We start from the raw sequence: 24,393 nt of genomic DNA, 5'->3' as shown, positions 1-24,393 counted from the left end.
ACCCTAAAGGAATCCTGGGATTTGTAGTTTGGTGAGGTTTTCAGCTTGGTGTGTCGGTGAGCTCAAATAAGCTTGCTGAGTTGAGGGAATCTCAGAGGTCATCGTGTTTAACCATGTGTTATATTCAAAAGTATAGCTGTATTAGTCTGGAAAAGCAGTACGCACACCGTATGTTATATGTTGATATGTGACTTCAAGTCCTTTTCTACTTATGGTGACCTTGTCATGGGGTTTTCTTGGCAAGATATGTTCATAGGGGGATTGCCTTTGCTTTCCTCTGAGGCTGAGAGAGTGTGACTTGCCAAAGGTCACCCAGTGGGTTTCTGTGGCTGAGCAGGGATTCGAACCCTGATCCTGTGGTGCAACACTCAAACCACAGCACCATGCTGGTTCTCAGGTGTTATATCAACATCTAAATTTTGTTTTGCCTTTCCAGTTACTCCTCTAATGTTTACTTTTGCTGTTTTAGGTTTACAAGACTTTGACAGTGTGTATTATACACAGTATACTGCCAGCAATTGGAGCATCATTCCCTTTTGAAGATAAGGAAATCATCACTGCCTCCAGTTCCGTGATGCACAAGAATTATTGCAAGGTGCACATATCATATAGTTGTAAAACACGCTAAAAATTGTCCTGTTTAAAATAAGGTGTAATAAACATGCCTGCTTAATGTGTATAGAATATTATCTACTGACATGATTTTTTTTTAAATATGCAGTTGCTTTGGAAGGCAAGAATAGCCTTAGGTTTTGTTTTTAATTACAATGATATAAAATGTGTTTAGGCATGTCAAATTTTGATAGTTCATAATGAGTTTATTGCACATAATAATTATGGGTTCAGTAATTAAAAGTTTAAAAATTGCTGCTATTTTATTTAATATAAATAATAAATCAAAGATATTTTTTTGCCTTTATATAAGTTAAAGTTAGGATGTGTCAAACATCAATCTTATGTTTCATATTATAGTAATTGTATATTAGTAAGACTTCAAGCATGGGAGTTGTATAGATATGAAGCCTCTGTCATGTTAAAAAAAATCATTGGCTGAGGGCTGAGTTTCTTTTGTTGTTTAATATGCTGTACATCATGTACACATACAGAAGGAATTTATAATAATTATTATGAAACTTTATTTAGGGGAGTTCCTGGAAACAGAAGTCCATAGCGCTTACTGCCGTTGCATTGCAAGATCACATTTTACATAATCTTCAGCTCCAGAATCTTTCATTAGCAGATCCTTTTAAGTTAAGAAGTAAAAAGCATACTTACAGACCTGTGAAAAAAGAGACAATCAGAGCAATAGTAGATACTGGACTAAAGAAAACGAGCCGCCGCCAACAAAAAAATGAAGATCCAGAAGATGAATATGTCCTTGATCCATGTCCACCAGCCCTCACTTTAGGTAAATCATTGTGTTTCAGTGTGTGCATATCTGTGTTTATGTCTTTGTTTGTTGCCTTCTTGGATGGCCTGCTAACTGGTAATTTCTGGTCAGTGTTCATTTGATTTAAAAACAAAGCAAAGGACAATATTAAGTGCTAAAACTGCATAACGTAACATCAACATGAATGCAGAAGCAAGGGCTAAGAAGAATGAAAACATGAAACTAAAATAAATCTTACAATAAAATAAATATAAATTGGGAAGCATTAAAAATAGTTCTTAAGAGATCCTCATCTGGATCTGAAAAGATCATTACATAGGTGCCAGGCAAGGTTTTCTGTGGAAGAGACTGAACAACTTTTATTTATTTATTTACTTCATTTGTATGCCGCCTTTCTCCCAGAAGGAACCCAAGACGGATGCCCATATGGGGCCTCTGATATTTATCCATCTCATCTCATTTGAAGGAACACCTAGTGAATAAACTTAGGGCCTGGCCTAAACACCCTAATGGCACCAGGTCCCATCTGATCTTGGAAGCTAAGCAAGGTCAGCTGTAGTTAGTATTTGGATAGGAGACTGCCAGTGAATACCAGATGACATAGGTTGTATTTCAGAGGAAGGAACTGGCAAACCCACCTCAATATTCCTTGCCTAAAAAAAGTTATGAAATTTATGAGGTCACCATAAGTTGACTGATGGCTTGAATGCAGTACATACACACTGGATGTGCAGCTACAAGTGAAGATTGTCCTTCAAATAATAAACTGGCCTCAAGCACTTTGTATGCACTTCTTCATAATACAGCATGACAGAAAAAACAAACCCTACTGTTCTCACAAGTTGATCCACACAATCCACTAGAGCACCTGTTCCAAGCAGTGACCAATGAGATGTTTACAAATAGTTTGTCTAAGTATATATTGCAAGGTATGATGCTTCTGAACATGGAGGTTCTAAATCCAATATGTGGAATTAATCTGTGAAGTCTCATTCAGGTCATTCCAAGAGTTGGGAGCAAAACTTTTTTGGATGAGAGAACAAATATAATGTATGAGCTGGGTTGTTTACAGTTATCATTAACATATATTTATTTGATTGCAAAGGTTAGAAAAATGCCAGCATGCTTATGCCAAACATTAGAACAATGCCAGCATGCTTATTTTATGGATCAACTCATAAAATATGTTTTGCATACATGAACCCAGTCCTAGTCTTCCTGAGAGGATCTTTCATGATGAGAGCTAGCATGTTGTAATGGTTTGAGTATTGGACTGGGATTCTGGGAGAGCAGAGTTCCAATCTCTATTCAGCCATGGAAATCCACAGGGTGACATTGGGCAAGTCACATTCTCTCAGCCTCAGAGGTAGACATTGCTGACATTGACTATGATTTTCTGTTTGTCATGTTTGCTTGTTATTTCCAACTTATGCTGACCCTAAGGCAAATCTGTCTATCCTTGGCGGAAGAGGTTTGCCATTTCCCTCCTCTGAGGCTGAGTGAGTGTGACTGGCCCAATGTCATCTGTGAATTTCCATGGCTGAGTGAGGACTGAAACCATTGCAAAATGCTAGTTTTCATCATGAAAGATACTCTCAGGAAGACTAGGGTTGTGTGGATGTGTAAAAATGTATTTTATAAATTGATCCATAAAAAAATCAAAATCAAGTAATTCTGGCTTTAGTTTAAATAATAATAAATAAAAAATTTATTTCTATCCCGCTTTTTGCCAGGCAATCAAAGCGGCGTACAACAAGTTAAAATGCATCCATATATACATAATGCCCCCCCCTTAAAACAAGATTAAACAAGATAAGATTAAAACTGCATATTAAAATCCGACTAATCCAAATAATAATCATCATGGGCAGAGTTCAATAGATGGGAATCCTTATTCGTGGCCTAGTATTTTATTCCAGGAAGGCCTGCCGGAAGAGATCCGTCTTAATGAATTATTAATGCCCCAAATAATTCATTTTTTTCCGTTTTTTATACATACATTGATTTCTACTGTGATACCAGATATCAAAAGATCAGTCAGTCAAAATAAAGAATTTTGCCATTTGAGAACAAAAAATTATCAGTGACTGAAGATGCATTGCAGTTAAGCTGCATTAGCACCATCTAGGGTTGTATTCTTATTATAAGTGGGATAAGCACTTGGACAACTACTATTTACAAAATATAGCTACTAGTTTAGGCATAATATTTTTTTCTCAACTTATGTATTCATAATGATTTAGCAGCAAAACCCATGAATAATGGTTGTAGTTTAAATACCTTTGTCAGATCAAGCAGCAGCAGACATGCCTCCAAGTGAAATGCATGGATATAACAGCTTAGAATCACTGACTTACAAAATAAGAGTTGTAAAGGCAACAGTTAATATTGTCATTTATACATTGTTGTGTAGCATTTGGATAAATGTGCAGAAAGAGGTATGTTCTTCAGCTGATACAAAATTAACAAAATGATAATCTTAAAGTTTGTTGGAAACTGCCCCATTTCCTGATTCCCAAGAAGAAAAGTTAAATGCAGACAGAAAAGACGGTTAATTTGATTGTTATTAATTTTTGGAGATAAACAGTTCTATGCATCTTTGGGCAAAGGGACTGTTATAATTCAGTAATTTACATTGCACAACACTACGATGGATAATACTGCTTCAGGGATTGCCAGCTCTTGACTTCTGCACTGTGAACCTCTTTCATGTAAAGTCCATCCTACACACTTAGAGCTAACTCTGGTTTATATTCCCAGTGACAGTAGATTTAATAAACTATTTGGATTTACATAAATTAAATTGTTATTCTGCAATTGATTAAATTTGTCTACTCTAATTAAGACTAATAATTGGATTTAGTCCCTACAGTTCACCAGCAACTTGAATTCATCTGCTGCAGTATCCTTTCTGTGAACATCTCATACAGTGCATTAGTATACATGTCTACTCAGAAGTAATCCCTTAGTAGTTTATTTTTTTCCTTCCAGGCAAGTTAATGTAGGGTTGCAGCCCCACATTTTATAAGCAGCTATCTTACAACTATTCGTTTATTAAAAATACAGTATCAGCATACCAAATTTCCACCGCATACCAAATGCCCAAGGCATCATGCAACCATATGTTGTAATTAGTGTTCTGATCAGTGTTAATCAGACCAATATTTGCCTGGCAGGAAAAGTGATGAAATTATGGATGTGTAGTCCCTTGGGCTCTTTAAAGAAAAGTGGCTTATTGGTGCTAAGGGCATTCTTATTGAGAATTGGTTACATATTGGCGCTAAACCGAAGAACTGAATGTTCAGCTTTTTTCTCCCAACTAATCTTTGAGTTATGGAGCTGCCGGGGGTGGAAGGGTTTCAGATTGATATCCAGCACAAAACCTCTATTGCAGTCACACTTTATATGCCTAAACTGATTGAGCTGTCACTGGTTGTACTGTTTAAGAAGAAAGTCAGTCAGTAAATATAGACCATAACGGAGGATGCCATTCAGATATTAGGATACATTAGGTCTTTCATAAATGAAACAGGACTACAGGTCAAAGGAAGAACTGACTTGATGACCAGCAATAAAATTCTGTACCAGTCTAGAGAGAGAAAGCTCATCCTCAGGAAAGCATAGGATTGCAGCACAGGTTACAATATAGGAGACCAAATTCTTCACTTAACTAGTCATATTGACATGGCTGCATACATTTAACAGTTTAAATGCACTTTCTATGAGGCAGAATATGTGCAGTAGTTAACATTTTGCAGTCAATAAATACAAATATAAATAAAGAGGTAAGGTTTGAAGTCCACAGAGTAAGATTTTTCAATAATGTAATGTTTTTATTCTTGCTGTTTGCCACCCAGCACTGTAACCTCAATGAAAGACTATGAGGTGCTGTTTGCCTGAGAAAAATATAGCTTACATGTTAAATTCCTCTCCCATATACTACATCATCTTATCTATTCAAGTAAGGCTTAAGAGTAAATAAAGCAAATTAGGCTTAAATCCTTAGACATTTGTTTTTCAGCTGTGATAAACACAGTGGGACTTACCTTTAAGTAAATCTTCATAGGCTTACACTGTTGTTGTTTCATTTAAAGCTATGTTTTACAATTCAGAACACACATATCTTGAATTCTAGTAGATGGGAGAAACATTGCATGTTCATGTTGGCAAATTTTTACCCCCCATCATTAATGTCTCGTAATTTTTAAGGGAATCAAAGTCAAGCTGTTTGCAACCCTCAAGAATTATTCAACTACCATATATATTCGACTATAAGTCAACCTCATGTATAAATCGAGGGCAGGTTTTAGGGCCAAAATTATGGATTTTGATATGGCCTGTGGATAAATCGAGGGTAAAACTTAACTGCATGTAACAAAAGATCTAAAGGATGAAGCAAAGGAAAACAATGCTAAAGAACTTACAAAATTCCAGCAGACATAACTGTTTGTGCTAAAGTCTGGATGGATGAGAGAACAGAAGTGAGTCAGTGCTTCCAGGACAGATTATGCTTTTGCCTTTCACCAGGGAATGATTCCCTTTTTTATAAGAGTTAAAATACAGGACTTACGTTGACCCATGGATAAGTTGATTCAGGTTTCTGGAGTCAATTTTTTGACTAAAATTTCTATACATGAGTATATACAGCACTTAATAAGTTGTCTTTTCAAAGTTAGCTTCATTTATAGATAGACTGTCTGTATTCATTTGGCCCATTATTTTCATTTTCATATTGTATTATGAGCATAGTAATAAGCTATCCTCCAACGACTCCAGTGTATAGTTAAATAATGAGAAAACTTGTTTGTATAAAGCTTTTTATACAAGTGGGAAGTGTCTTTGAAGAAACATTATGTATCAGTTATAGTAACATAGACTTCTGTCCATAGCTCAAAGATTTGGGTTGGTGGAGCCCCCTGCCATGCCACTAACCAGGGAAGAATGGGAGCAGGTGAAGCAGCGATCCATAAAACAAGGAGATTCTGTTCAACCTTGTGCCATATGCAGAGAAGAATTTGCACTTCAGCCACAGGTATTTTATTTATCTTGATTGTGTGGTAGATATTCTGTAAATATTAACTGAATCAAAGCTTGTACAAGCCCAGTTGCAGGATGCTAGCTGAATTGATATTGGGTGGACTGATAATGTATATTCTTCTCTTTCTCTTTCTCTCTCTCTCTCTCTCTCTCTCTCTCTATATATATATATATATAAAACAAAAATGAAAAAAAATTCAACATAAACATAACATACAAATTCCTAACCCTATGCAAACACACCTTGAAAAAATAAATTTAAAAAGGTATACCAATCTAACCCAAAAGAACTAAACTACCGCCGCCCCCTAATCTCTGCAACTCCCACGCCTATTTAAAACTATAAATATGAAACAATAAAATTATGTCACCATCAACACAACCTAAATAATACAACAAATACAAAGATTGACTTCCCACTTCTCTAGTTTAAAAATGTTCACACTCAATATATATATTTTCTCAAAAAGACCAAGGTTTTTTTCTATTCTGGACCTTAACAAAAATAAACAAAATTGCTACAGATCTCCAAGTCTGCAACCAGAATCTTCCTTTCTTCTTCATATATAGCAAAATAGTTCCCAATCTTTGAAAATTGTCCACCGATTTTTCTCTAATCAGTGTTGCCAATTTTTTTTGGTATATATTTATACATATATTTTTTGATGTCATGCATGTGTTGGGATTTGTGCATACAAAGCATTGGGCCATTTTCTAAGGCTATAAAGAGGATTTCCAGTACAAAAATGGAACTGTTCTCTGTTCTTCTCTAACACATATTCTATCAAGCAAAGATATGGCTGCATCTTTTTATATTCTGATGCATTAATCTTGCAGAGCTCTTAGAAATATGACAGATTCAGTCCTGTCATGTATCCAAAGCAAAGGTAGGGCCATTCAGGTTCCTTTGAATGGTTAGTTTAGCTATATTTGTATAAACCCAGTTGTATTCCAGTAATCTCATCATTAAATGGTCCATAGGGTCAAGTTTATAACAGGAGAATTTTCTTCATAGTCAGCCCAAAAATAAAGAAGGGGGGAAATGGCTGCACGTTTGTCCTCCTCTGCCGCCCGTTGTATGATTTTATTGGTGTTAACTTGGATGAAAATTAATTCAATATATTTCTGGTTTTCCCAGCTTTTGCTTTGATACCCATTGGTGTTTCCAGTTTAAGAGTGCACAGTTTCCACTTTCACTCCTTCTAAATCATTTCCTAATATAAATGGATGCTTTAATGGTGTTGTTGATGTTCTTAAAAGCAATGGCTGATCATTGATTGTCTTTTTTTAGGAATTTAGATTCTGTAGAAATGAAATTTCATAAATGTGTGCAAGGATGACTAAAAAGTGCTAATATTAGACAGCTGCATCTTGAAATGTTCTACAGTACCGTATTTGAAATAAGATGAATGGGGAAGTCTGTGTCTGTGTCCCCCAAGATAATGAGCTGTGATACCCATTGTCATTATCACTGACCATGCTGGCTGGTTTTAATGGGAATTGGAATCCCAAACATTTGGAGAGCTTTAATTGCCAGGCCTTTTTTATTGTTCTTAAGTAAAATACAGAACAAGCATGGCTAAGTAGTTTAAGTATTGGATTACGACTCTGGAGACCAAGGTTCAAATCCCCATTCAGCCATGGAAACCCACTGGGTGACCTTGGGCAAGTCACATACTCTCAGCCTCAGAAAAGCCTATGATATATTCGCCCTGGGGTCATCATGGGTTAGAAACAACTTGAAGGCGCACAACAATAACAACAAACATGGGTCATCATTTCTGCCAACAGAACTAATGTGGCATCATATTTCATAGCAGCACAATGAAAATGTATAAGTATGCCCTACCAAAATATGTATTTATTGGCACAGGAAGATATAGGATAAAGCTTTTTTAATAGTTATCAAGTCCTGTCTTAAATAACACATTCAGGATATAGAGAACCATATAGTATTTACCCATGCCCATAAGGGTTGCCAGATCAGGACTACCCAAGGCCTTGAGATTAGAGAACCAAAACCTAGTCCTGTTGATCAACCTGTTGATAAGCTCTTGAGATGTCACATGAGGCAGATTTTGATGATGTTACAAGGAGCAACCATTGATGTGGTCAAGCATAATATTGTAAACCTCAACGATAGTTGCACAGTCATTCACAGCAAAAACACCAAGGCGGGTTACAAACCGCCACTTGGGACGTCCCATTTTAAAAAAAGGGGCGTCTCTTCTACTCTGTCCGTACAATATGGCGCCGGCCGTTCCACACGGCTGGCGCCATCTTTACGTATCGGATGCTGTGCGTCCGAACGTGTCACGACGTCGCGAATGCGCCCCTGGCGCCTCGCGACATCACAGAGGCGCCGCTTAAAGAAGCTCCATTTTGGAGCTTCTTTTTCGGTCCGTGCGGGAGCCGCGCGGTGTGGCTGCTGCGGCTCCCGCACGGAGCAAACGGCGGCGGCGGCAGACCGCCTCAAAGCGGCAGTTTATAACCCGCCTATGTCTGAAAATTAAGGTGGTGATATGCACACAAACTTTTCAAGGTAATACTCTCACCCTGAGATTCCTCCCCTCAGCCTGAGGTCTAGCAAAGAGGTGCCAGGCCTTGATGTCTAAGGACCCCAAATGCCCAACCAAGATTTGTATTATATCCCCATTAAAACAAACCCACATGGCAAACTATTCTCCAACAATCTGTAATCTTTGCTTGAAGAACAATTTAAAAATTGCAGTTAAACTCTAAAATATTCTGTTTGTGCAGTGAAAGCATGTTATGTGTCTTTGGCAATTTTCATCACTGTCGTGGTTTTAATGGTTTATGTTTTTAACAGGTTTTAATTTAATTTTATTTTTTGATAGTTTAATTACATTTTTAACTTGTGTATATTGTTAGATTTTAGCTATGTTTGTTTCAGCTATTGTGAGCCACTTTGATTCCAAAATGGGGGAAAGATAGGATAAAAAACCAATATTACAATTAAAATAATAGTTAAAATAGTAGACATTTTCGTGATGAGTTTTACAAGGGTTTTTTGTTGTTGTCTCTTAACAGGTTTTGCTTTCATGTTCTCATGTATTCCACAGAGTGAGTAAATGCTTATCAATTAAAAGTGAAATTTGTATCAAATTGAACTTGCACATTAATTTATAATGTAAATTTAAGATGTTGGATTTAAGTATTGTTTCTGATGTTTCACAGTTTAAAACAATTTCAGAATACTGCTTTCAGGCAATATCTTTTAAATTGTTTTGAACTGTTTTCATGTATATGTCATTTAAGGGTACATGAAGTCATCCATCCTAAAATCTCAGTTATATGAATGAATATTAGGCACGTATAACCCAGCAAGTGATTGTAGGCCCCTTATTAATAACTACCAGACTCTTCTACATGTCTTCTCAGATGTAAGTCCCATTTATTTTGTGTATTTGTATGCATATTTGCTTTCAAGTTACCTGTTGACTTGTGGTGACCCCATGAATTTCATAGGGTTTTCTTATACAAGGAAGACTCAGAGGTAGTTTAGCCAGTTCCTTCATGAAATGTAAATATACCTAGTATTCATTAGCATTCTCCCATCCAAATACTAATCAGGGCTCCCCCTGCTTGCCTTACAAGATCAGACAAGTTATACTTACTACATTTCGAGTATTTAAACCCTAGCCCATTTATTTTACTGAGACTTATTTCCATGCAAAAACATTCTTAAAGCAATCAAAGAGTTGACTGTATACATAGAACTCACCTGATGGCCAATATAGAAATCAAATAGACTACATAATTGGAAGCAGAAGATGGAGATGCTCCCTTCTCACTGCAAAAATAAGGCCAGGAGGCAATTGTGGCACAGAACATGAACGGATAATATAAAAAAATAAAGTAAAGTTATAGAAGAATAGTAAGTTTTGACCATCATGTCAAAATACAACCTGAACGTCTCTGTAGAATTTAAAGATAATGTTAAAAAAAAAGATTTGTGGTATTAAGCCTAATTTACCTGTAGGCAAAACTCTGGACTGAAGCCAGGGACTTTGTCAGGGAGGCTTGCCAAAAGACACTATTTGTGCTTAAAAAGTGGGTGACAAATGAAATTCTTCAGGCAGTTAAGGACAAACGAGAAGTAAAAGTAAAAGGTGGCAGAAATCAGGTCAGAACCATAAATGCAACTGTTCAGCAACTTGTTCACAGGGAACTACTATAATAACCAATACAGAGATATAGAAGCTGATACCAGAAAGAAAGAACAAGAGACCTCTTTCACAAAATCTGAGAAATCAAAGGAAAATTTAAACTAGGAGAGGGTATGTTATATGTCTAGTAGGAGAATACATTATATGACTTAGTACAAATAAAAAGTCGATGGAAATAATGCACCAAAAAACTATATAAAAGAGATGAAAGGATGGCGGATTCAGTAAAAGAACGTGAACTGGAAGCTGCACTCAGAGCACTTGGGAGAAATAAATCACCAAAAACAGATGTCATACTGATAGAGCTGCCCTGAGGTACAGAGACACAATCTACTCTTTTTCTAACTAAAATCTGCCAACCAATATGGAAAACAAAAGAATGGCCCACAGATTGGAAATGGTCAATATAAATTCCAATTGCCCAGAAAGGGGACACCAGGGAATTCAGTAAGCACAGATTGCATTACTTTTCAATAATAATAATAATAATAATAATAATAATAATAATTTATTTATAGCCCGCCCAATCACAAGGAATCCAGGCGGGTTACAACAGTAAAAATAAAGATAATAAAATAAAATACAATAAATAAATAAAATACAATAAAATTAAAGAGAGCGAAGTGAGAACATTCACAGTTAGGCCTGATGGAAGTTGGGCCTCTCTTTTTCATTCCCTCCCAGGTCTGATGATGATGTCATGGAGGGAGGGCTCTTCTTCTTGAGGCAAGGATTTTATTTTAATTAATTTTAATTTAATTCTTCTCATTAAATTTAAGAGAAGAATTGGTGGACAGAGTGACATAAGTCACAGTAAATGGGGAGTAGAACTAGGTAGGGTAATGCAAGCAAAGTAATGCTCAAAACTCTGCAACAAAGACTTTTGCCATATAAGGAGTGAGAAATGCCAGATGCTTCATAGATGTTTAGTTACAATAATTTATTAATACATGCTGATGTTTATGTTAAGTCTAGCTTCCTTAATAATATAAGATAGATAGGAATTATCAGATTGAGCCATGTTCCCACTCCTTTAAAGCTCCTGGAGAAAATGGAAGGGTAGTGATAGATCAGCTCTCTTCAGCTCCATCCCTCAGCCCCTTCCTTTGGATTAAAATGTATAATTATAGCATCATGAACCTTTCCTTATTCATGGTGATAGTTCTTGTGTGGTCACTGCATATCCCTGCATGCACAAATACTGTGGATAAACAGAGAAAGTGCTATTCTCAAATTAATTTTGAACTAAATACCTTTTTTTAAAGGCATGTCTGAAAGCTTTTGAAAGATTTGCAGGTAAGAAGACCTGCCCAATGTGTAGAAGAATCCAATATCAGACTCGAGTAATTCATGATGGAGCACATCTGTTTAAAATAAAGTGTGCAACAAGGTAAGGATGATTCACAAGTTACAAAACTGCTTTAAGCAAGAAAGGTACATGCACAGAAGATACTATGCAATGGGTTATGGGTGTAGTATTAATACCCCAAAGTTAGAGAATTATATTTTATTTTGTCATCTGATAATCATCTGTTCAAATAGCCATGCATTATTTTTAAATCATTGGGAGGTTGTTCAGAAAACAGGCGGTGATTTGCTAGTCACATGCCATATAAAATGGTTTGTGCAAGTGCCTTCATGGGATGCGGTGAGGTGGTGGGTAGTAGGGAATGTTAGTTTCTCACACTGGTAAAATGCTAGAAATTACCATTCCCCTCACTGTAAATGTTTGTCATTGTTGTGTGGATTGTGGTTGCAAAAACTTCAAGGATACTTAACAAACTACCAGAAACACAACTCTAACTCCAGTACTTTTAAAAAATATACCTTCATCTCCCAGAATCCTATTCCGACCCTCAAACCACTATATGACCCTGGTTCTCATAATGTTGCTACCCACTGCAAATCTTTCTAACACTTCAGTAGTAATAACTGGTGTGTAAAGTAACAAAATCACAAAGTATTTAGTCTCAGTCCCTAGGATTATCTCTTGTATGCTCAGGAGAACATGCCTGTCATGTTTCAGTAATGATGGAAAACCATTATTGAGATGTATTCTGAGTGCATGGTGACAATGTTACATTCATTCATTATAACTAGTATCATGATGCATCTGACAGAGTATTTCTCACCCAACTCCCCTGCCCCCGCAAACTAGGAACCACCTCAAAAATAAATTGAAAGTTTAAAAACTACATTTGCACATGTTACTGTTTTGGAGTTGTGAAAGATCCTTATCTTTTCATGCCTCAGAATTCAAGCTTTCTGGAGGGGATACATTGTTAGAAAATGGTATAAAAATTTGAGAAAAACTGTGCCTCCAAAAGATGCCAAGTTAAGAAAGAGATTCTTTGAAGAAAAGGTATGTGTGACAATTATTTATTCTTAACTATGATTTTCATCTTCATTCTCCCAAATGTATGATGGAGCTATGGAAATAAAATAAGTTTACTGTTCATCAGATTACTCAGAAGCATGAAAACGTCTATGACTTCTATCTTGCATACATCACTAAGGCTGCATCTACACCGCAAAAATAATCCAGTTTGACACCACTTTGATTGCTATGACTCAGTGCTATGGAATTCTGGGAATTTTAGTTTTGTGAGACATTTAGCCTCTGTCAGAGAGCACTACTATTCCCAGAATTCCATAGCATTAAGCCATGGCAGTTAAAGTGGTGTCAAATTGGATTATTTCTGCAGTGCAGATGCAACCCACTATTTTTTAAAATGTAATGTTTTGTATCCAGCTTTAATTAGGGTAGAACCAATGAAGTCAACAGGAGTTAAGTCCCATTGACTTCATTGGGTTTCCTCTATGCTTGACTAAACCTGGATACAACGCAATCTGGTTTATTAGCTGGAGAATTTCTTCTCTACGTGGTTTATGTTTTCTCAAAATTTTTCTGCTAGTTAACCATTTTTACTGGTTGTGTTACGACTCTGCCACAAAATTATTTGCCTCTTGCCCATTTTTAGAGGACAACTTTTATCAGTTACGGATTTTAAATGTGCCGTGAACCTTGTAGTGTAGCACATCAAAACTGCACTAAGACAAATCCATCACCTCTGGCTGAGTGTTCCTCAGACCATGCTTGTTCTTGTCTTTCTATGACCTTTCCGGTTTTGATTTAGGTTGCTTTTGGATCTATGAAAGTCATTTTTCAATGCATAGACCATATCAGTCATAAGGTATGATATGTTGTTTAAATATTTCCTCATCTAATTAAAAAACAAATGCTTTGGTCTTGTCAGAGTAAATACCATTTTTCACCATGTGAGGGCATATTTAAACAATATATTTATCATAGAAAACGTATATTGTATGGGAAAATCACCTCAAGGTGACCTTATCATGCCAAAAAGTAACATGTTAATTAGACCACAGTCTTTATCCCAACTGGAAATCTGTAGAACTTGAAAAGGTGCACCAGGAGAATTAGGAGTAATTACTTGCTGAATACAAAGAAGGGTATTTGATGGCTATGATCTTGGGCAGGGGCAGGTAGAAGATAGATCAGGATCTACTGCTAGATCTCTGGGTGATTTACAGTAGATCAGCAGGGATTTAAAACTGTCAGTTTAATCATGGCTGCACAATAAACCGCTATCCACCCTAAATCTTATGCTGAGATTACCAAAATCAGGATGACCAGGATTAGACTGTTGCCTGGAAGGCTGATGAGCTTCATTCAGTTCCAACACTTAAAACAAATTTCTGAGCTAAGAAGGGATGTTTTGCACCAGGCTCTGGTTAATGGATCTCAGATTTCCAGTAAGGGAAAAAAAAAAGGGGGGGGGGAATCTAGTCCATGAAGTATACCCATCTAGAGCATCCACACCACTAACTGATCCTCCAAAATGTAAAGCTTGTGTCTTCTCCATTGTTCTTCCCTCAAGTTTCTTCTGGTTTTGTGGTTGTTGTTTTTTTTTTAATCAAACCAATTTGATTAAAATTTCCCCTTCTCACTAATGCAGAGACACACAAATGTTAAACAGCTACTTAGTTCCTGCACACTGATGCCTGTGATCGCCCTGAGTGAGTCTATCCATGTGGCATGAGTCTTCCTCTCTTTCTACTACTCTCTACTTTTCCTACCATTAATGTTTTTTCTAGTGATCTGTGCCTTCTCATTACGTGGCCAAAGTACGACAGCCTCAGTTTGATCATCTTGGCTTCCAAGATTTCAGGCTTAATCTGTTCAAGGACCCATTTGTTTGTCTTTTTGCCTGACTATGGTATCCTAAGTACTCTTCTCCAGCACCACACCTCAAATAAGTTGATTTTCTTTCTGTCTGCTTTGTTAATTGTCCTGCTCTTGCATCTATACATGGTGATGGAGTATACATGGCTTGTACAATTTTCGCTTTAGTGCTCAGTTGTATAACTTTACTCTTTAAGATCTTGTCTAGTTCTTTCATAGCTGTTATTCCCATTCCTAATCTTTTTATGACTTGACTGCAGTCATCATTTTGGTCAACGTTTGATCCTAGGTATGGGAGCTCTTTTAACTTCTTTGATTTCTTTATTGTCTAGGCTGAATTTATATATTTCTTCTATGGTCATTATTTTTGTTTTATGTTCAATATTAAGTAATTTGCACTTTCGTCTTTGACCTTCCTTCATAATAGTCCCATGTCTGTGATAACTTCTTGCTACTATTATGGTGTCATCCAGGAAAGGGATATTCCTTTATTTCCTTCTATATATAAAGGTTTTTTTCATCTGCCTGCCTGCTTAATGTTCTAGAGTAAGCTAGAATGCTGGAATGGGGGAGAAAGTGTCTGTGCCCCATCTTCCTGGCATATCAAGTTTGATGGGCAGGTATGTCAGGGATGATGGCAGTTGTAGCACTTCACCTCTGGCTCGAACTCACCACCTTGTTACGCACCGGCGCTGACCAGTTTTGGCCAGTGGTTAAAGCTTTGCTCTAAAGCAGCAGAGTTACAGAGAATAGGCTGAAGACCCTGACAAACTCTCCAAGCCTTCTCACTCTTGCTTCCACAGAAGTCTTCCCACTTCTTCAGGATCCAGCTGGCTCTTGTATTTTCACTCAAGACACCAGACAACTCAGTAGTCTTATATAAAAGATCTACTTTATTCTACTATATACAGCTCCAAAACTATCCAACAATACTCCTCAACTACTACCCACAAAATACATTGGGATTCATAGCAATTATTATAGTCATAGTAGAACACCACCCACTTAGCCAGTTTCCACCCAGTGGGCATGTACAACCATTTTCATTGGTTCTCTTGGTTCATCCCACAATTAATGATTTCATCATCTCAGCCTTGACCACTTAACAATTCTCAGGTGTGTTCAATTATCCACTTTGCATTTCTGTCCTTGGCATTTAGGACTTGCTAATTGCATTACCTTTTACACCTGTGTGGCTTCTAATTGCTTTTTGCTGAGTCATCTCACATACATGTTTTATTTCTTTCACTGTATATCCCATGTTGCTTTTTCCTTAACAAGGTAACCAATAATCTTTATCTGCAGAAGAAACCACTTTCTAATTCTTTCCTCATAGACAACAGTACCAGTGAATCATGCTACAGGTCTGCATTTTTGAATCAATTTCCTCACTCATTTCCATGGTTTTCCAGCCTCAGTTTAGCTAGACAAAAGCTAGTAAACAGAGGGTTGATTCCAAAAAGGTGGAGTATCTGTGCATAGGTTGTTATTATGCTTGGAAATAAGGTATTATAAAGGATTGGATTCCCTTTAAATGAGTTGGCACATAGCCTAGTAGAATTCCTTGACTCATTTTAGAGGTCCAGGTAGCCTTGGTGGCTAGAAATCTTTTAGTTCTGTGTGGGTCACCAGCCTGAAGGAGATAATTTAGCAATTTTGGTTCATGTTTTGGAACCTTCGAACCATTTGGATTACTGTAATGCATTGTAGATAGGAATCATTAGCTAATACAGAATATGACAACAAGGACTACAATTTGTACAGCCAGATAGGTGAATTCGTATTACTCTAAAAGAGCTGCACTGAGACCAATTGAAAATTCTGGTGTTTTCTCCTAGTACCTTAAATAACATCAGGGAGAGAATCTTCTTTGTTGCAGGACACCAGTTGTGGAATACTTTCCTCGTGGAGATGCAACTGACACTTTATATTCTTTTTGATGCCAGGTGAAAACCTGTCCATACGCTTAGGCATTTTATATAGGCTTATTGAGCCAGTTGAAACAAACCATCTATTTATGTATCTTTTGTGATTTGATACTGTAATGCTTGTTATTTGCAATATAATGTTTGCTATTTCTGTCCTTCAAAATCTCATTGGCAGATACCTGCAACATGAAAATTAGGAAGGATGAAAAAGGCCATAGCTAGCACCAGTGTATACTGTATCCCAAATTAGGTTTGGACACCTTACATCCTATTTATCTGCATCTCCCAATCTTTGTCCACTTTCTCTAGTCTGTAAAATCATGACAAGGTATCAGTGGGTATATTCATGCAGGAGCAGAACAATGGCATATTGATTCCCTGCTCAGCCAAGGAACCCAGCCTTGGGAAAGTCACATACTATTAGGCTCAGGGGAAAGCAGTAGCAAACCTCTGAACAAATCTTGCCAAGAAAACTCTGTGATAAGATCACTATAAGTCAGAAATGACTTAAAGGCACACAACAATGCGGCAAGAACTTGAATTTCATGATCAAAGTATCTGAACAAAAAGGGTTTTTTGAGCCACACAGATCTGTATTAAATGTGAAGAAAAAAAGGATTAATCAGTGTAAGTTCTGGCTAACTCAGCTAATTTTCAGTTTTTCTGGTTTTACTACCACACTTTTAAGTATGTGGAGCACAATCTTCTGCCCATTTACCTGGAAGTAAATTCCTTTGGTCTCAATGGGACTAACTTATGAGTAGACATACTTAGGTGTGCAGTTATCAGGCTGTTATTGTGAAACCGGGATATGTTTCTAGATTGCAAATCTGTGTTTAAACTAGAGATTTTATCTTCTCAAATGGCAATGGAATAAAAGCACTGAAGTTAAGAACATAGGTAACTACTTTAAATTTATCTTTTATAGAGTATATCCATCCTCCTCCTTTGACAAAGACACAAAAGGGTCAGATGATGTCCTGTTAGAAAAATTCCAGTGTTAGAACCTTGTATTTGAAGTGACAATGCTAAGTAGAGTGCATTTTATTGTCTAATAGTACAGTAGTCTTTTTACATTAATCCATTGAAGATCACACTAACTTAGATCAAAGAGACAGCAAAAGGTTACTGCTACCAAGCTATGCTAATTTTTAACACCAATGTATACACCAAGTGAAGTGTTGCCTAGAATTAAGTGTGTTCTGTAGTGAATTTCTTTGATCCTCATCTATAAACTATGCTTGTATATGTCATCTGTTTGAGGTAAGGTCTTTTACTGCTGTAATTAAATCTTTTCAAATGCATTACATTATCTTCTGCCTTGCTAGCAATGCAGACCATTGTTAAGGAAGCTAGGTATCTTATTGGTAAAATAGTTTAGCTCCCTCTTGTAGCTGCCTTCTGCATCACGTGACTTCTTCCCAACAATTTTAATTTAAATCTCACCAAACAGCATAATGGTCCAGGAGTTTGTTTAGCCATTTGACTTCCTTTATCACATAGAGATGGCAAACATTCTGTTGCTAACTTGATGTAGCTCCAGGCAGCAAGGCTAGAAGGATATTAAACCAGTAAAAGCTTATCAACTGATTCATTGATACGCTGTAAATTCCAGCCTTTTCATTTTACTTTTAAGTCAACACATTAGTAAGCAATTTGCTGACATAAAGATGGATCGCTTTAAAGGGGCTCCCCTTTGGCAAAGTTCATCTCAGTGCTTTTGTGTGCGTCTTTATTTAATCATGCTGTTGGGCATCGCCTAAAACCTGTGACTGATGGTGCTTTACATATAGATAAAAATATTTAGAATGCATTCACTTTGTCATGTTGTTCAAGTTGAAGGGCAGAGAGGTCGCCAGAGCAGACATATAATAAATTACACAAATATAGAACAGCCTTCTTCTAAGAAATTAAATTTTCCCATTTTTAAAATGGGGTTTTTATTTGTTTTACCTTTTCCTTTGAAGAACAAATAACATGGATCCTATGTTGTCCAGCTGTTCGTGTGGGGAGAAGGTCTGCCAACTTCCATCTTCATCTTTAATGCCCTGCACCATATCCTACATCATTTCCATCTGTCATTTAATCAGCAGCACCAGATAGGGATCAGGGTGCAGTAGTAGGAAAGAAAGATTTGCATGATAATGGAACAAAAGTTGGTATCTAAGTATTTGTTGTTTAGTAGAACTTGTAAGATAAAAGTTTATAATAGTTTTTTTCCTCCATTCTACAAAGACATTTTCACAAGTAACTTACTTAATTTATACCCCCACCTTTTTCCTGACATGGCCCCCAAAACAAATTACAAAAATTTAGTTCATAATGGCACCACAGTTGTATGCTAACTTGATGCAGAATTCAGTAGTGGCTATTTTTTTTTTTAAAAAAAGTATATTTTTCTAACCAGAAGAGCTTTTTCATTTTTTAAGGTGATATGAGATATGCCAAACGCTGTGTCACTCAAGGCAATTTAATTTATAGCAGTGTGAATGCTAATCTACAGAGTATTAGTAACATGTTTAAATAGGAAAGCTTCTCCTGACTCAAGAGGAGCAGGGAACACCTATGGAGGTCTAGTTTCAAAGGTAATTCTGAAAGTCTTCCTCCTACATAGTACTTTCTGAATCAGGAGGCATAGACATGTGCAGATGCTATCAAAGCTGCATTTTTAGCTGGATTGGGCAACTGCTGCAGATCCAGGGCCTACTTTTCAGGTTTGTGTTTGAGACGAGCACTTTTGGGGTTTTTATGGGGGTTATTATTCTGAAATTATACATTACCAGTTAGCTACATAGATGGGAAATACCATTGGCCCCCCATATCCACAGATTCTTTATCCATGTATTCAACCGTCCACGCCTTGAAAATATTCCAAAAAAATATAAATTCTAAAAAGTAAACCTTGGTTTTGCTATTTTATATAAGGGACACAATTTCACTATGCCATTGTATTTAATGGGATTTGAGCATCCACCAATTTTGGTATTCATGGTGGGTTCTAGAACCAAACCCTAGCAGATACCAAGGGCCCAGTGTAGTTTGTAAAACAGTTGAAATTAAAAATTATTTCTACATTAAATATAATGTAATATATTTAAATACATTCACTCATTATTAACAAACAAAATCCTCAGTGCCTTAGATACATTTACCCTTAAATATACCACATCACTTTGTTTTTTCTGCAATAGAGTAACACAACTACTTCTCTGTAACATACAGTCATAGATGTTTATCACACTATACTCTTAAAGTGCTACTATTCCACTTTGACTCCTCTAGCTGCCTCCTGTTGCATTCTGGGATTGGCAGTTTTAAGGAGGCAAAACTTCTCTGCCTGAGAATTCTAAATACCTCTCCTTAAAACTGCCAATCCCAGAATGCAACAGGAGGCAGCTAGAGGAGTCAAAGTGGAATAGTAGCATTTTAAGAGTATAGTGTGATAAACATCATAGAGTTGGAAGGAGAGCACAAGGGCCATCCAGTCCAACCCCTACAATGCAGGAAGACACAGTCAAAGCATTCCAGAAAGATAGCCATCCAGCCTCTACTTAAAAACCTCCAAAGAAGGAGATTCCACCACACTCCGAGGGAGTGGGTTCCACTGTCCAACACCTCTTACTGTCAAGAAGTTCTTCCTAATGTTGAGGTAGAATCTCTTTTCCTGTCATTTGAACCCATTGCTGTGTCCTAGTCTCTGGAGTTGCAGAAAACAAGCTTGATCCATCCTCAATATGACACCCCTTCAAATATTTAAACAGGGCTATCATATCACCCCTTAACCTTCTCCTCTTCAGGTTAAACATAGCCAGCTCCTTAAGCCACTCATAAGGCATGTTTTTCAACCTTTAACCATTTTGATCACCCTCCGGACATGTTCCAGCTTGTCCACATCCTCCCTGAATTAAGCTTCCTGAACTGGACATAGCATTCCAGTTGGTCTGACCAAAGGAGAGTGGTACTGCTATTTCCTTTGATCTAGACACTATACTTCTACTGATGCAAACTAGAATTGCATTTGCTTTCTTAGCTGCGTTCTCACATTGCTGATTCACGTTCAGCCTGTGGTCCGCTAAAACTTCTAGATCTCTTTCACATGTACTGCTGACAAGCTAAGTGTCACCCGCCCTATACCTGTGCATTTCATTTTTACTGCCTAAGTTAAGTGTAGTATCTTACATTTCCCCTTGTTGAAATTCATTATGTTAGTTTTTGCCCAGCTTTCTAATCTGTCAAGGTCATTTGACCTTCATTTCGAGTCATCTGCAGATTTGACAACCGTGCCCTCTATTCTATCATCAAAGTCATTGATAAAGATGTTGAACAAAGTTTCTGATGCTATAGGCCGCTGCAGATCTAGAAAATAAGATAAAGCGCCACCCCACACCAAAATGCTAGTACTTATAATGGCAAGAAACAGAAATATTTCCTGTACTTATGGTATGTTTTGATAGATACTTGATTTCTCGTCCAAAGCCTTGGCTTACATTCCCTTCCAGGTGTTTTGGACAAGTGTTTCCATAGCCCCATTCTGGCCATTCAGGCATGGGCAGCTGAGAGTTGTATGTAGCACAAAACATTTGGGGGGGGGGGGCATGGCCAGAGAAAAGCCTAATTACCGTAACAGATCAAGAAATAATTTCCCCTCAGGGGAACCAGTATTGAAAACAGCAAAGAGTAAGATTCTTCTAGGCTGGTTGTGATTCATGATTTAAGGTGAATCTGACTTTCCTGCATATAACAGTTACATGAATTCTTTATGGGGTCTCAGTTATCTGTGTCAAACCAATTACATTCCCCTTTCAAGACTAAAATACTTTATCTTAACTGTTCAGTTTACAGAGATCTGCCAACGACTGTTGGATTCCTATGATACCCACATAGATGAACTCTTCTCTGAGATTGATTCTACTGTAGCTGCAAGTCAAGATGTGTTTCAGCAACTAGACAAGACGTTTGGCACACTCCTAAGTGAAGATGAGTGGGAAAGGATACAGATGCAGGTTGGTTTTCTGACACAAATGTTTCTTGGCTCAGGCAGAGATGTACTTTACATTTTTGTATTTCATTGCTGTGTACAGATGGCAGTTTTTTATGTATTCATTATTCACATCAGTTCAGCGTGGTGCACAGTAATGGTCGTTTTACCCTCACTGAGTGGGTATTACATTTGTATGATCATTCGAGTGAGTTTAGTGGTTGAGCAGGAAGTTTTTTTTTTTCTGATCCAGGTTCAAGCCTTTTAACACATTTGCACACAATACAGCGTGCCCTATTCAGGCAGCAAGTCCAGCTAATGGGGGTCACCTTCTGTGAGGTAGCACAACAGCTTTGGACTGCTGTGATGGGAGGTGATCGATGCTGAGCCTTTCATTTTGGTCAAATGTTCGTTTATGTCAAGGTATTTTAATTTCTGTAACTGAGTTTTATTCCTGCTATTTTGTAATTTTATTCTTTATGTGGTATTCTCTGGATGACCTGAACAATCCACACTCATGGGTTTTCCCTTCATGCCAACTGATCAAGATTCCTGTGGTGGAAAGCAGTTGAAATGAATTCTTTGGGCTTTAACATCACAGTCTAGCACCTGTGGCCAATGAAGAATGTACATACCTCATTAGTTGTGTCAGTCCTGCTGAGCATTGACATCTTAGCAATCTATCAGGGACATGATCCAACAGAAATGGGCAAGGGCTGTTCTGTACTCTTAAGTTATGAAAATCATTGGTAGTGTGTTTTGTAGCACACACAGGATTAATACAAAAATGCAAATTTCAAAGGTTCATAATCTAGCTAAATATATCCAGATCATAATCTAGCTAAAGTAGCTTATTCAGTCAGTGGGAATTTGGCAAGTCAACAGTTGATTCAGTAGGTCTGCTTTAGTCGGGATATATAGCTCAATTTAAACCAAAGCATATTACTTTTCATCATGTTGAGTCATACTTCCAGCAAGGCCACTCAGATTTTTTGCTCAATAATGTAGTGTTTTCCAAGTTTAATATCACTTTTTCCCCCCAGGCTTTTCGGCAAGATATAGTTGACTGCCCAATTTGCATTATGCCACTCAGCCATCCTCTTCTTCAGGATGAACTGTCCCAAGACAGCTGCCAAACATACTTCCGTCAGATTGTTCTGCTTTCCTGTTCTCATATTTTTCATTGTACTTGTCTTCAAGCATTTGAAGAGTTTTCCTTGGGGGAAAGACCTGCATGCCCTTTATGCCGCTCCTGTTATCAAAAGAAAATTCTCAACTAACATTTTAATACAAAATAAATGTGTATATATAAAGCATTAAAAGATATACTAATTTTTCATCCAATGTTCCTGTTTAAGCCAATCCCCTTTGTGTGCATATATGTGCAATTCTGGAAAGAGCTGTAATTTTCTTAAGGCAAGATGGAGTATCATGGGTTGTTGTGGATCATTAACATAACCATTGAAATGAGGAGATACAAGTTTGGGGGGTTTGTTTGTGGGCACTGGCTCTTAGACATATCCCTGAAAGCTGTCCAAGTCTATGCAAGAAATAGATGATAATGTCATAGCAGTAATAAGCCAGGATCTCTAAAATTCCTCTTCACACAGAGCTCCCAATATTGGAGTGCTGATATGTTCAAGAAAGCTCAAACCCCAATTTCTTAAGTAATCCAAGGAAATTTTTGATCAATAAAATATCAAGTAATCCAGACATACTGTTTTCTGTCTGAGCAATCAAGTACAGTATGCCCGCGTTAAGCGCAAGCGCGCTGTATGAGGTTTTCGGCATATAGTGAAAGCCATGCGGGAGCGCAAGGGGTGGTGCATCCCATTGTAACTAATGGGGCGCGCGCCGCCACATGCACGAGCCCCAGTTAAATGGGCTTGAGTATACGCGGTATTTGCTTTACGCAGTGGAGTCCAGAACAGATCCCCTGCATAAAGCAAGGGCGGACTGTATGTTCTAGACCAGTGGTTCCCAACCTGTGGGTCAGGACCCCTTTGGGGTCGAACAACCCTTTCACAGGGATCTCCTAAGACCATCGGAAAACACATATTTCCAATGGACTTAGGAACCGAGACACCGCTCCTTTATGATTGGGGGGTCACCACCACATGAGAAACTGCATTAAAGGGTCGTGGCATTGGGAATACTGCCATTCCTTCCAGTCTCACTTCGGCTGACTACTTGCAGATGAGTCCCACAGGTGCAATGCTATTGCCATTGGAATTAGGTGTCCAAGGGTATTGAAACCATCCTTTCTAGTAACAAATATTATTCATTAAATAACTCTAGTTGGAGACTTGCTGCTACTTCTCAGCCTATGTCCTTACTCATTATTATTATTATCAGGTAAATCACCCAAAATGCTGTTGCTGTTTTCTCCACTGTGCTTTAGATAAGAAACAGGACTTGAATGACCTCAGGGATTGTGATCATGGACACTGAACAGTCTGTAACTGCAGGCTAAAGGACACGATGTATATACAGTGCACCCTTACCTTACGTGAGGTATCCATTCCGGAACCCCCTCCCTGGCATAGCGTAAATAGCATGTATGCTTGAGCCGCCATTGTTTCTTCTGTCATTTGCCCAACTGATCTTAAAAGAGCTCTTCCCCTACTTAGATTTCCCTTCTTCCATTTTCCATTTAGACAAAA

The 24,393-nt window shown here is 37.5% G+C and overlaps 1 protein-coding gene across 1 annotated transcript; it reads left to right on the top strand.

Annotated features, from left to right (window-relative positions):
- Window positions 1-477: 477 nt before the first annotated feature.
- Window positions 478-23,693, top strand: RNF32 (ring finger protein 32). The gene is made up of 8 exons (XM_089533568.1): window positions 478-595; window positions 1,144-1,408; window positions 6,280-6,422; window positions 9,479-9,511; window positions 11,883-12,007; window positions 12,871-12,979; window positions 21,588-21,755; window positions 22,774-23,693. The coding sequence occupies exons 1-8, from the start codon at window positions 575-577 to the stop codon at window positions 23,008-23,010; spliced, it is 1,101 nt and encodes a 366-aa protein (XP_089389694.1). The 5' UTR covers window positions 478-574; the 3' UTR covers window positions 23,011-23,693.
- The last annotated feature ends 700 nt before the right edge of the window (window positions 23,694-24,393 follow it).

Source organism: Sceloporus occidentalis, unplaced genomic scaffold (genome assembly GCF_023333645.1).
Source record: "Sceloporus occidentalis isolate IW3139 unplaced genomic scaffold, rSceOcc1.0.p SCAF_7, whole genome shotgun sequence".
Taxonomy (NCBI): domain Eukaryota; kingdom Metazoa; phylum Chordata; class Lepidosauria; order Squamata; family Phrynosomatidae; genus Sceloporus; species Sceloporus occidentalis.
This window is presented reverse-complemented; position numbering and strand designations above follow the sequence as displayed.